Below are 14,036 nucleotides of genomic sequence, written 5' to 3'. Positions count from 1 at the left end.
CCAGTCTTTCACACAGTTGACACACAATCAATGTGCAAAGTCTTCCTAAGTCATCCAAAAGGATTAGTCTGACCTTGGCCGATTCTATTCAATGGCACAAAAATGTTTTTAAGACCTATAAATAGTCATACAGATGACGACGTGCGATTATCCTATCCCCCATTGCTTTTGATACAGGCTGTGCATAAGCTACATGCTGTCTGCTCATTTAAATGATTGCAGAATGCAGCCAACACTAAGCACATTGCTGAGTGGCTGCATGCCCCCTAAGCAGGGGGCACAAAGGCATCAGAGGCTAGTATAAGTTCAAGCCAGTCATCACAAACTAAACCAGCTAGCATTTCTTAAAGGATAATATATTTTAATGGGACCAGGTGTTGAAAGTGATGCTAAATGTTAGTTTGGAAAAGGCACAAGAAAAGCATAACATCACTTAAGGCATGCTCCAACATTCAGGCCAAAGTACATGAGGTTAATGGAAGGAGAGGGCTGCTGTATCCACAGAGGACAAGGAGGCCTTCCAGCCAAACTCTGAGAAGGCAATGGGAACAGATAGCTATGCAGGTGAATGCCAGCAGTGTAATCCTAAGGACTTGGATCCAGTGCTGAAAGAAGGTCAGTGTACTTGCATGCGTGGTGAAGGCCAGTGAATGTCCCTTCAAATGCCATCTCTAACCAACTACACTACCACTCTCACACAGCATTCTATGCACTTTGCCTACATCACTCATGTATCAGATATGACTCATGCTTCACCCTCTCACACTGAGCACTACTGCAAGGTTACCTACACCCTTTCCAAATTTCAGAAAGCCTTCTGTGGGTTATGCTGCAGCCAGTGGTTCTGCACAGCGCAAGGAACACTAGCTCAGACAAAGTTATATGGAAGATAGACACAAAGGGAATGTGCAAGGCTGATTGATTGACTGGTCAATTGAATACTGGAAGGCTTGTTTGATAATATTGGTTTGGAGAGTTTGTGTTGAGTTGATTTTTACTTCAGTGTTGTAAACAAGAGGATGCTGTGTTATTATAGATATGTTTGTAGAATAGGAATTAAGATGCTCGTCATTGATATCACACCATGTGACAGGGAGAGCCCAGACAGAAAACTGATGCATTAGTTGCCTCCTCCTCCCTATCTCCCTGCTTCCTTTCAACTCCTTATACTCTCCTCCTCAGTGACTCATCATATATTTGGTTTCAAGGGCTGAGTCCTCAGGTTGTGCAGGATGGGGCAGACTAAAACAGATCATGCCATGCACTCTGGAGAGTAACACGGGTCTCATCCAGAGCAGTACAGGCAACAAAAGCATGGCTTAAACACTCCAGTAGTCTGGTGGCATTTATCATGGCAACCTGACTGTCATTATTAGTATGATGTTCCTGTATGTATTGGGGTTAAAACCAGCTACTCAGTGAGGGACTTGAATGAACCCTATCTGTTGTGATGGTTCTGTGAATTTACATGTGATGTTGTGGTGTCCTCATTGACAACACGTATCATGTGCAAATTTTGTTATCCTGACAAAGCAGCATGCGTAACATAGCATTCATTATTAAGATCCAAGGTCAGAGTAGAATTCTTAAAGACAGGACCAGATCCCCTACCACATGTCCTACTGCTCCTGATAGACTTCACCAACTCTAAGTGAAAGTGCAAATACCAAAAACTGGCATTGAGTCAGTAACGTCCAACATCAGTTAGCATAGGAGCAATTGATGAGCATTTCAAAGATCCATTATGGGGTTCTTCTTTCAGCTGAGCAGGTGTTCAGTCACATGAAGTTAAGAGAGAGCATTAGGTGAGTGTTCAGGTTGAAAATAGCATTGCTACAGTCAAATCAGTATTACACACTGACTACATCACAATCTGCATGATTTTGACAGATGTTTCTTGTTCCATTGCTAACAATGCAGCCAAAATGGTTTCCATTGCAGTCCACACCAGAAGTCTCTATATTTTGTACAGGCAGTGTTTTGGTCACAAAACACCAGCTTGCAGCCATAAGTACTGGTGTTTGCAACACCAGCTCTTGCAGCTTAGGCATATAATAGGTCCATTAGCATTTTTGACACTACACTAAATTTCCAATTAACTTTCACTGTCATGTCAAACTGAACTAATCTAAGCTTATTTCCTCCACAAGTTCTGCGTCATTGCTAAGTCTCAGTCCTGACTCCAAGGTAAAAGCATTGTGATATGGGAATTGCATCACACTGGCGCAAAGATTGCAATACAATTATACCCTTAAATGCACATAATACTCCCAGTTCAACTGAAAGCAATTATTTTCTTCTAACTTTCAGCAGGGAAACACAGACTTTAAACACAACTGAACAAAATAAACCAGCCTATCTCTCATAGTTGACCTCTCTTAGTTGTGTAGGATAAACACAAAATTGCAGGTAACCAAAGTTGAAAATGTAAGAAAGGTAATGGCAACACCACTACTAACTGTAGAAAAGAAAATGACTGTGGAACATATCTGTGGAAAATAGGGAGATTGATCTATAGATTAGGTCAAAATAGACATATGCCTGAAATTGGATTTCTTTATAAACCAACATAGGGCAAATTTAAAATATAAATACTCTCTTTTACATTACATTTGATCACTTCAAGAAATTCTGGGTCATTTATCTTATTCCAGCTAAGTGGTGGCCCATGGTGTTAACCATCAGATCTTTTTTTAAATCAAATCATGGATTGATTTTAGATTTAGATGTGACTCTCAGTCTTGGTTGGCCTGTCAGTCTGTGTTCTACTAAAACTTAAATCAACAATCATAGATAGGTCATTGGTCACCTGCAATGATTAAAATTGAGCTGTGAAGCTGACGGGTTAGAAAGAGTGTTAACATTTCAGGTCAATGAGTTTTCATCATAGTTCTAATGAAAGATCAATGACCTGAACTGGTAATTCAGGTTCCTTCTAGAGATGTTGCATGATTTGTTCAATTTTCTGAGCACTTTTTCTGCTCTTGTTTTAGATATCCAGCATCCACATTATTTTTTTGTGCTGTGTGAGGCTAGAAATGATATTTGTTCTAGGTTCTATTTCAGGCTGTGAATGAGTGCACTCTACTTCCTGACCTTAGACCAACATTACCAGAAACCATGGAAATATGTACAGCACTCAGTTATCATCCCAGATGGACTCCAGAAAGAGCGACCTCCGAAGACAAAACAACAGCTTAAAAATAATTCTAACAACTTTTAAAAATTTGACCAGAAATTCAAACATAATCCCATATATATGATAAATTGTTAAACAAGAATACTTTCAGTGTCCTTTAGGGCCTTAAGGACATAAATAGAGGAATATATATTAAATAAGACTGGCACTATGTTGCCTCAGCATTATTGTATAACGTTCCATTGTCGGCACCACCATATGTTGCATGTTACTAGCCAGCAACAGATACACGACAAACATGCATGCATTTTTCAACACATTCACATCTCCGTCACCCAGAATGTGAATGTAACTTCCCTAAACTCATTGGAAGCCTGCCTCAAAGGCTGGAAAGCATGCACAAGTCCTAGCTGCATGAATATCTGGAGTGCAAACTAAAAATAGCCAAAATACCTAAAGAAGCATTGTCTTGTAGTAAGCTGGTAAATGGCATGACTCCAGTGAGTTATTGTTAAGAGAACAACAAAAAAAATTAACATTTATTGTATTTGGATCATTCTAGCTGTGTATGTCACTCTGACTATAAATGATTATAACATCCTATACTGTACAAAGTTTGGAACTACAGTCCTCCTCCTCCATCGGAATGAATTGGACTAAGAAAGAGATATAGAATAATACTGTTCTTGAAGCCTAGCATCAGGTTGCTTGTTTCTTTACAATAACTCCTTTGATTCCATAATATGAACACCTACCCTATAAATTAGACTCAACCCAGATTACTACACAGCTTTATGAAATTATGAAGAAATGTTATTTGTATTCATTTTCTTTTCCTCTGGCTTTGTTCTTCTAAGGCCTTTGCTTGGTGGTCAGATTTGATGGTTGAACATGCAGAGACCTTCTTGTCACTGTTTGCAGTCGACATGGATGCTGCTTTAGAGACACAGGCCCCGGACACCTGGGACAGCTTTCCATTATTTCAACTGCTCAATGATTTCCTGAGGAGTGATTGTATGTATCACTTTCCAATAAATGTCTTTTAATTGACTGCTTCACTATTATTTTCTTGATGTGTTCTTAATTAATTTCTTCTCTATTACAATAAATCTTCATCAGTTTATAATTAGGCATAAAAGACCACATATATTGAGAATTGACAATGTGTGGGAGAATCAGTAAAGAACATGCTGGGCTAATAGACTAGGAATTGGACCTTTGGTTGCATAAAACAGATAAAACAAAGACTAACTTTGATTTTGGGTGGAACCAACTTCCATCACCCAAAAACAGGGATTAGACCCTTTACATTTTCTAATGAATAGACTGAAGTATGTTGTTATGACCCCTTTGAGAATTGGACTATGCTGTGCAAGGAAGTATCGAACTTCTCCACTCAGTTTCCCACATTTAGGTGTCAACCAATTGACCACCAGAGAGTGGTAAGTCCTTAATAACTTTCGCTTTGCTTGGAGCTGCATAGTACTCATGAGTATTGCTGGCTACAATTGGACCTTCTCCTATTGTATGTGCTCCCTCAACTCCCATTCTTTTTTATAGCCAATAGAGATTGCTGCTGGAATTTATTCCAGGGCAAGCTACCTTTTGGTGGTATAATAGGGCTCATGCCTTTTTATTTAGATGAGGCTTAAGGTCCAATTTCAGGTTGGTCTTCAGATTCTCAATTCAGGTATATGTTGAAGATGCACTGCCATCATTCCTGAAACCACATGCTGACAAGTCTTTATTCCATAAGGATTGCACTAAGCAGACAGTGAATTATTTTTAAAATATATCTTGTTATTCTGGTTCTTCAGAGAGTACTACCCAACATTATTATCAAAATGTCCTTGAACAAAATGAATTACAGATTAACCAGAATGATACCAGGGCTTAAGAGGTGTAAATAATCAGAAGTTTGTATGAACTCTAGAATTCCCTTGAGTATAAATTGTTTACAAAAAAACACTATGATAGCATGAATGTGGGCAAAGCTATTTCCTCTGCTACAGATTTCAAGAGCAAGGTTACAAAAATCGTAAAATTAGAGCTTTGTCATTCAGAGGCAAAATCAGAAAGCTTTTTTTTAAACTAGAATGTGGTAGAACTTTAGGCACTCAGCACCAAAGTGCACTGGAACCTGGACATTGGAACTTTTCAGACTGACATAGATTTTTGTGAATGGTTTCAGGGCTATGAAGCATAAGTGGGTTGAGCTCAGTCATGATCTAATTAAAAAGTAGAGTCGGCACGAGGGACTGAGTAGCCCACTTTAATCTTCTGTGTTCCCAGTAATACAAATTAATAAATCTGTTCCTTAATTCTCAATTTTAGACAATCTGTTAAATGGAAAATTCCACAAACACCTTCAAGATGTCTTCGCTCCTCTTGTGGTTAGATACGTCGACCTGATGGAGTCATCAATTGCACAGTCGATTCACAGGGGCTTTGACCGAGAATCATGGGAACCTGTAAAGTAAGGGCACATCCTTTGATATATTTTGGGTTTGGATGCTGATGGATTAAGATTAACACATTGTGACCAAATTTCCAATACCAGGATATATTTTTTTTTAATGTGAAGAAGCATAGCACCTTGATGCAAAAGTAAATTAACAATCAATGTTCAACTTAAAGGAAAAGTCTAAGTTGTAAAATTGAAATGCTTTTAGTTTGCTATACATATTTTACTTATTAAGTTTTGATTGGTTCCACATTATCACTATTAACTCCTATTCAATGGATTACTTTCCCTAGCTCTTAATAAATAGGGAGGACGATGACATAGTGATTGATAGATCAGTAATCCAGAATGCCAGGCTAATATTCTGCAGACGTGGTGCAGATCCTACCATGGCAGCCAGTGGAGTTTAAGATAAATGCAGAAATGAAAGCAAGCCTGATGGTGATCATAAAACCACTGTTATAAAGGCTATCTAACACACTAATATCTTTAAGGGGAGGAAATCCATTTCCTTTACCTGATCTGGCCAACCTATGATTCAGGATCTGCAGCATTGTGGTTGATTCTTAAATGCCCTCTGAAGTGGCCTATCAAACTACTCATATCAAACACACAAAAAAGCCTAAAGGAAGAATGAAACTAGAAAGGATCATTGACCTAGGCACTAGAAACGACAAGAGTGCAAGCAGCCTGTCAAACAACAAAGTCATCCTTAAGAACATCTGGGGGCTAGTGCCAAAATTCAGAGAAGTGTCACAGGGACTAGTTAATCAACATTCTGACATAGTCATTCTCACATTCACCAAATCTTACTTTATCACCACCATGCCTGGGCATGTCTTGTCCCACCAACAGGATAGACCCACCAGACGTGGGAGAGAGTTCCCCAGTGATCTTCAAATTGTCTCCAGACCCGATGAAGTCTTATGGGATCAGGTTGAACATGACCACGCCCCATCAGCTGATGAGTCAGTATTCCATGTTGAACACCAGCAATGCATGTGGCAAATGTAACTATCCTTGACAGTATTAATAGGAATGATCACAGCATAGTCCCTTTGGAGACAAAAGTCCCATCCTTACATTCAGCATACCCTCCGCCTCATTTCTAAATGAGCTGAATGGGGCAGATTTTGATCAGATTCAGCAACTCAAAGCTGAGCACCCCTGAGACACTGTGGGCCATCAGCAGCAGCAGAATTGTACTCAACTTTCTCATGACTCAGCATAACCACCAAATTACCTTTACAGACAGGCAGAGATCAACTTTGGTTCAATGAAGAGTACAGGAGGTTATGCAAAGAGCAGCATGATGTGTGCCTAAAGTTGAGATGTCAACCTGATGAAGCCACGATGCAGGACTATTTACACACAAAACAACCAAAGCAGTATCCAACGAACAGTGTTAAGCAATCATTCAATCAAAGGAGCAGACTGAAGCTCTACATTCCTACTGCATCTAGGCAGATTCCTGCTCCTCAGATGCTGCCTGACCTGCCGTGCTTTTCCAGCACTACTCTAATCTTGACTTCCTTCTGCATCTGTCAGGAACAATAGTAAACACTTGAACAATAGTAAACACTTAAACAATGAACAGAGACTCAACAAGACAGAATCTGACCATCTCCCCGTGACAATAAATGGTATTACCATTGCTGAATCTCCATTATCAACATTGTAGAGTCACCATTGACCAGACATTGTACAAGAGTCGAGGGTGTGGCGCTGAAAAAGCTGCCTGACCTGCTGTTCTTTTCCAGCACCACACTCTCAACTCTGATCTCCAACATCTGCAGTCCTCACTTTCTCCCAAACATTGAACTAGACTAGCCACATATATACTTTAGCTACAAAAGGTCAGAGGTGAGGAATTCTGCAGTGAGTAATTCAGATTCTAACTCTCCAAATTAGGTCCATCTATCTGCAAAGCACAAATCATGATAGAATGCAATCTTTTTGCCTGGATGAATACAGCTCCAGCAACACTGAAAAAGTGTGAAACCATCCAGGGAAAACAACCTGCTTCACTGACATCCAACCACCATCTCCGGCACTGATAACCAGTGGCACCAGTGTGTATAATCTCAAGATGCACTGCCACAATTCACAACAATTTGCAGTACCTTCCAAACCTGTGCCCACTGCCACCTAGAAGGACAAGGCCAGCAGATTAATGAGAACACAGATATCGGTCAGATCCTCTTCGAGTAAACTGCCATGTTGTTTTGGAACGATATTATGCTGGTACACTGTCTTAGAATTCTGTTTCGAGCACCACCATAAGTGTACCCAATCCCTTGTGGACTGCAGCAGTTGAAGAAACTCCAGTGCCTATTCTGAAAACAGTGTGCAAATGTAAAGACCGTCAAAACCTATACTTGCCACAAGTGGGGAGCATGACTCAAGAATTATGCAGTTTGGCAGTGATTCACTTTTTCAGTTCATGTAACCAGCAAGTAAACTCGTGGTTGGAAAGTCTGAGTGCTGCAATGCCAATCAAAACTCAGGTTGTTACTTTAGTGAGATCAAGTTGGGAAATAATTTTGAGAGGAGAGCTTGAAGTGAATTTAAATTAGAAAGCAAAAGAGAAGAGTTTTGAGGTAAAATACCAAAGTTCTGATCAGAAACTTGAAAGGGAAAAGGTAGGACTCTGATGGTGCTACGGTAGTGTCTCTAGTTTCAAGCCAGAGGGCCTGGATTCAACACCCATTTACTCCTGTGGTGTGTCGCAAAAAATCAGAATAGATTGATTTAAAGTATCCAAGTATCATTAGAGCCCAAATTGTTTATTTATTGCTTCAGATCTAGACTAAGTTTTAAAACTGCAAACTTAATTAAGCATACACATATTGAATTATGTAAAGTAGCAATGGATAAAGATACATGAATTAGAAACCTTGGGGGTCATCATTGTTTGGAATGCAGCAGAAAATTTCTGATTATCAATGAGGTTATAACTCCTATCCCAACTTTCCATTCCATTTAAGTTAACAAAAATTAAAATTGGACAGGGTGTGCAGGGCCAAAAGACAAGTGACAGTTTTTCCACTGATACCCTCAGTGAAAATTACTCTCATATATTTTGTGTTCAGTAATTCAAAGGATGTCAGCATCACTGGCTAGGCCAGCATTTATTGCCTATCCATAATTATCCATGGACAATTCAGAGTCAACCACATTGGTGTGTGTCTGGAGTCACATGTAAGCCAGACCAAGTAAGGACAACAAAGTTTTTTCTCTAAAGGACATTAGTGAACCAGATGGGTTTTACAACAATCAACAATGGTTACAGGTGCGGCCCGGTGGCTCTGGGGTTACCACTGCAACCTCACAGTGCCAGGAACCCAGGTTTGATTCCAGCCTCAGCTGGCTGTCTGTGGGGAGTTTGCACATTCTCCTTGTATCTGTATGGGTTTCCACTGGGTGCTCCAGTTTCCTCCCATAATCCAAAATGTGCAAGTTAGGTGGATTGGCCATGCTAAATTAGAGTCATAGAGATGTACAGCACGGAAACAGACCCTTCAGTCCAACCCATCCATGCCGACCAGATATCCCAACCCAATCTAGTCCCACCTGCTCATTCCATACACGTACCACCCTCTATGTGAAAATGTTGCCCCTTAGGTCTCTTTTACATCTTTCCCTTCTCACCCTAAACCTATGCCCTCTAGTTGTGGACTCCCCAACCACAGGGAAAAGACATTGTCTATTTATCCAATCCATGCCCCTCATCATTTTGTAAACCTCTATAAGGTCACGCTTCAGCCTCCAACTGGGTGTTATAGCTCAAATCCTCCAACCCTGGCAACATCCTTGTAAATCTTTTCTGAACCCTTTCAAGTTTCACAACATCTTTCCGATTGGAAGGAGACCAGAATTGCACGCAATATTCCAACAGTGGCCTAACCAATGACCTACACAGCCGCAACATGACCTCCCAACTCCTGTACTCAACACTCTGAACAATAAAGGAAAGAATACCAAACGCCTTCTTCACTATCCTATCTACCTGCGACTCCACTTTCATTACCCATAGTGTTCAGGGATGTGTAGTTTAGGTCCATTATCTATAGGAAATGGACGGTTACCGGGATAGGTAGGGGAATGGATCTGGGTGGGATGTTCTTCAGAGGGTTGGTGTAGACTTGTTGGTCTGAATGGCCTGTTTCCACACCATGGAGATTCTATATTCTAAATATATAAACATGTTCTTATTCAAGATTTGCTTATTGAGTTCATATTTCGTGAGGTGCTTGGAATGTTCCAGAACATTTGCTTGGGATTCCGGGTTACCAGTCCAGTGACATTACTACTACATCACCACTTTCCTATCCTTCCAGTTATTTAGTGCACTGTTGAGAATATTATTTCCTTCATAACATTTAGCAATCTAAATTCATGGGCCGAAGTATCTTCATCCCAGTAAAATTACGCAAGGGAATAAAGGAATTACAACCTTACAGTGGCATTTTTCTCACTGACCTCTAATTACTCAGTTTCAAACTCTTCACCCTGAAACCAAACCATTATGACCAGAAAGGTTCTACAGTAGCTTAGTTATTAGGTTCTGAGTTCAGTTTTTGAAACGTTGGGAAATTGACTTCATTAAACATGATCATTTGTGTGAGGCAGAGGCAATGGTAAAAATATTAAACCAGTGTTTTGTATCTGCCCCCACTAACAGAATGGATGGTACGAAACTTGCAATTAAACAAGGAGAAGGAGGTTATGGATACAACAATAATAGATTTGGTGTATTAAAAATGTCTATGGCACCAAATGTTGATAAATACCATGATCTCTATGGAATGCAAATACCAGAAGAACTGATTACAATCTTAATCCTCTTTAGGGTAGTCGAGGATTGGAGGTTTGCTAATGTTATCCCATTATTCAAGTAAGGGGAGAGGGATGTTGCTTAGCATTATCAACTCAAAACTGGTCATCCATGAGACATTCTTGATTATTCATAGCTTCAGAATTATATTCACCCACAATCTATTTAGGGTGGTATGTTGCCTCAGTGGTTAGCACTGCTGCCTCACAGTGCCAGGGATCCAGATTCAAGTCCCACCTCAGGTGACTGTCTGTGTGGAGTTTGCACATTCTCCCCCCTTTTTCTGCATGGGTTTCCTCCAGGTGCTCTGGTTTCCTCCCACAATCCAAAGGTGGGCAGGTTAGGTGAATTAGCCATGCTACATTGCCCATAGTGTTAGGTGCATTGGTCAGGGTAAATGTAGAGTGAAAGGGGAATGGGTCTGGGTAGGTTACTCTTCAGAGGGTCGGTGTGGACTTGCTGGGCCAAAGGTCCTGTTTCTATATTGTAGGGAATCTAATCTAATCTAATAACCTCATGACCTGGCCGAGCTCCCTTTCTCCATTACCACCAATTAAAAGTGTAACAGCAGCACCAGCCATGACTGAAACAAAGAAGTGTCTATCCATTGAAGTTACATCACATGACTACTTGCATACAAAGCAGCATAAGGAGTCATGAATAGCAGTGGACAATTAAACAACTCACTGGAAAATGAGATTCCATAAATATCCCCAACATCAATCTTGGAGTAGCCTAGCTCATCAGTGCAAAAGACAAGATTGAAACATTTAGTATCTATCTTAAGCCGAGTGTCAAGTGGACGATCAGTCTTAGCTTACTCCTCAGTCTCGAATGTCAACTTGATTCACTCCATGTAATAATAAGAAATGGCTGAAAATACAAAATACAGCAAAAGGTATAGGGCTGTGATCACATTCTGGCAATAGTACTGAAGATTTGTGCTCCAGTACTAATCAAGCCCCTCGCCTAGTTGTTTTAGTAAATTACAACACTGGCATTTTTCCAACAATGGGGAAGATTGCCCAGATATGTCCTGTTCATAAAAAGCAGGGCAAATCCAACATGACCTCTCTGTGCACCCTCAATCATCAGCAAAATGACAAAGGGTGGAATTGACAATGCTTTCAAGTAGCACTTACTAAACAATAACTTGCTCAGAGATGCTAAGTTTGAGTTCCTGCAGACCATCAGCTCCTGACCTCATTACAATCCTGGTCCAAACATGGATAAAAGAGATGAAGTGAAGGTGATTGGCTTTGACATCAAAGTAACATGTGATGGTGGCACCAAGGAGCCCTAGCAAAACGTGAGTCACTAGGAATTTGGGAAAACTATGCATTGTTTGAAGTCAACTCAAAGGAAGATAATTGTGATTATGCAAGGCCAATTGGCTCAGGCATAGGACATCTCTGCAGTAGTTCCTCAGGGTAGTATCCTCAGCCCAAATATCTTCAGCTGCTTAATTAATTACTTCCACGCCATCATAAGAACAGAGGTCAGATGTTCGCTGATGATTGCACAATGTTCAACCCCATTCACAACTCCTCAGATACTGGTGCAGTCCATGTCCAAATGCAACAGGACCTAGACCACATTCTGGCTTGGGATTTTAAGTAACATTTGCACCATACATTTCACTGCCATCTACACATGTGCCATGCAATGACTATCTCCAATAAGAGAGAATCTGAGTATTTCCCTTGATATTCAATTGTGTAATCACTGCTGGATTGCCCCTCTATCAATATCCATTGACTAAAAACTGAACTGGACCAATTATATAAATACTGCACTTACAAGAGCAAGTGATAAGCTGTAAATTCTGTGGCAGATACTTACCTCTTGACTCCCCAAAAAACTATTGTCCATCTGTAAAACACAAGTCAGGAGTGTGATGCAATACTCACCACCTGTGTGGATGAGTGTGACTCCACTATCATTCAAAAAGCATGTGCCATCCAGGAAAAAAACAGCTTGTTTGATCTAATAGCTTCAGCATTCACTCACTCCACCTCTGACCTCAGTAGTACCAGTGTATACCATTTATGCATTTCAATAGCTCACCAAGACCCATTAGATTGTGCCTTTGAAACCCAAAGGCCTTGAAAGCCTCTACCAACTTGATGAATAAGTGCAACAGAAACATGATGGACCACTGTCTGTAACAGGCCCTCTCCAAAACACACACAATCCTGACGAGGAAATATATCGCAGTTCTTTCATTGCTGCTGGGTCAAAATCTTGAGACATCCTCCTTAAAAGCACAATAGATGTCTGCATTACACAGGCCGCAGTGATTCAAAGAGCTGTAGCTCAGCACCATGTACCTAACAGCAATTGGAGATGGACAATAAATGCTAGCTTAGCTATCAACAGCCAGAATTTGAATTTAATGAATTTAAACAAACAGGAAACTGTAAATTGTCAGCCTAACAACAAGATTTTAAAGTTATTTGAAACTATTATCAAAAGCAAATCAAACTTCTATTTGAAAAGGTATGAGTTAACCAAGGAGAATCAGTATGAATTTGTTAAAGACAATCTGTGCATAACAAACATGATTGAATTCTTTCATGAAGTCATATTTATGAAGTAGACATGTATGGACTGATGTTTCCTAAGGATCAATTTGGGTTCATTACTCATGTCAATTTTTTATAAATTACTTTCAGGAGCAACCTTATGAAGTTTGCAGATAATATGAAACTTGGATAGTTAACAGCGTTGAGGGTAGTTATAGGTTTCAGGATCACATCGACAGGTGGTGCAATATGTAGGAGCATGGCAGACAGAATTCAACAAGTTAGAAAGGATGAATGGAAGACTGACATGGAAAGATAGTATTTTATAAATGGCATAATCCTGTAAAATGCAGCTGAGTAGAGAGGTCTTCGTATTCATATTCACAAATCCTTAAAGCTGGCATGGGAAGTCGATAAGTTGGTTAAAAAAGCATGTAGATTACTTGGATATATAAGAAATAGCAATGAATATAAAAACAAAGAGGCCTTGCTGAAACCTTGTCAATCAGTGGTTATCCTTCAGTTGGAGTATTACATACATTTCTCGCACCACATTCCAGAAAATATGTAAACACTTTTGAAAAGATGATGAAGCAAGGAAACAGTGATGGGTTACCAGGATGTTAACAGGGTTGAGTAGCTTCAGTTTTGTGGAAAGTTTAGCAAAATTAGGACAGTTCTCTTGAGACAAAGAAGGTTAGTAGTTGCCCTGTTGAATATATTTCAAGTTGATGAGAGGTTTTGATTAAGTAGGTGGAGAAAAGTCATCCCTCTGGTGAGTGAATCAGCAACCAAATGTCATTGATTTAAAATCATTGGCAAAAGATCTAGAGGGCAGATAAGATTTTTTCACTATTGGAGAGTTAGTGGGAGCTAAATGCTCTCCCTGAACAAGTGGTGAAAGCCAATTACATAAAAGTTGTTAAAAGTGAGTTGGATACTTACTTAAGGATGAGGGGTTTGCCAGGTAATGGGTAAAAAGCTAGTGTGGGAGTAAATATTGCTGCTCTTTCCATAAGCCACCACAGCCATAATGTGTGATGGCCTTCAGTTTCCTTAAGTTTCTCTGAC

At 40.0% G+C, this 14,036-nt stretch overlaps 1 protein-coding gene across 29 annotated transcripts in view; it reads left to right on the top strand.

Moving 5' to 3' along the window:
• The window catches only part of cadpsa (Ca2+-dependent activator protein for secretion a), a 585,960-nt gene that overhangs the window by 447,782 nt on the left and 124,142 nt on the right, over nt 1-14,036 (top strand). For all 29 annotated transcript variants that reach the window (XM_043708232.1, XM_043708233.1, XM_043708243.1 and 26 more), the window contains 2 exons: nt 3,997-4,153; nt 5,474-5,615. In XM_043708232.1, coding sequence (XP_043564167.1) covers nt 3,997-4,153; nt 5,474-5,615 — 299 coding nt within the window. The remainder of the gene's footprint in view (nt 1-3,996; nt 4,154-5,473; nt 5,616-14,036) is intronic.

The sequence above is a fragment of the Chiloscyllium plagiosum genome, chromosome 18 (genome assembly GCF_004010195.1).
Source record: "Chiloscyllium plagiosum isolate BGI_BamShark_2017 chromosome 18, ASM401019v2, whole genome shotgun sequence".
NCBI classification, from domain to species: Eukaryota; Metazoa; Chordata; class Chondrichthyes; order Orectolobiformes; family Hemiscylliidae; genus Chiloscyllium; species Chiloscyllium plagiosum.
This window is presented reverse-complemented; position numbering and strand designations above follow the sequence as displayed.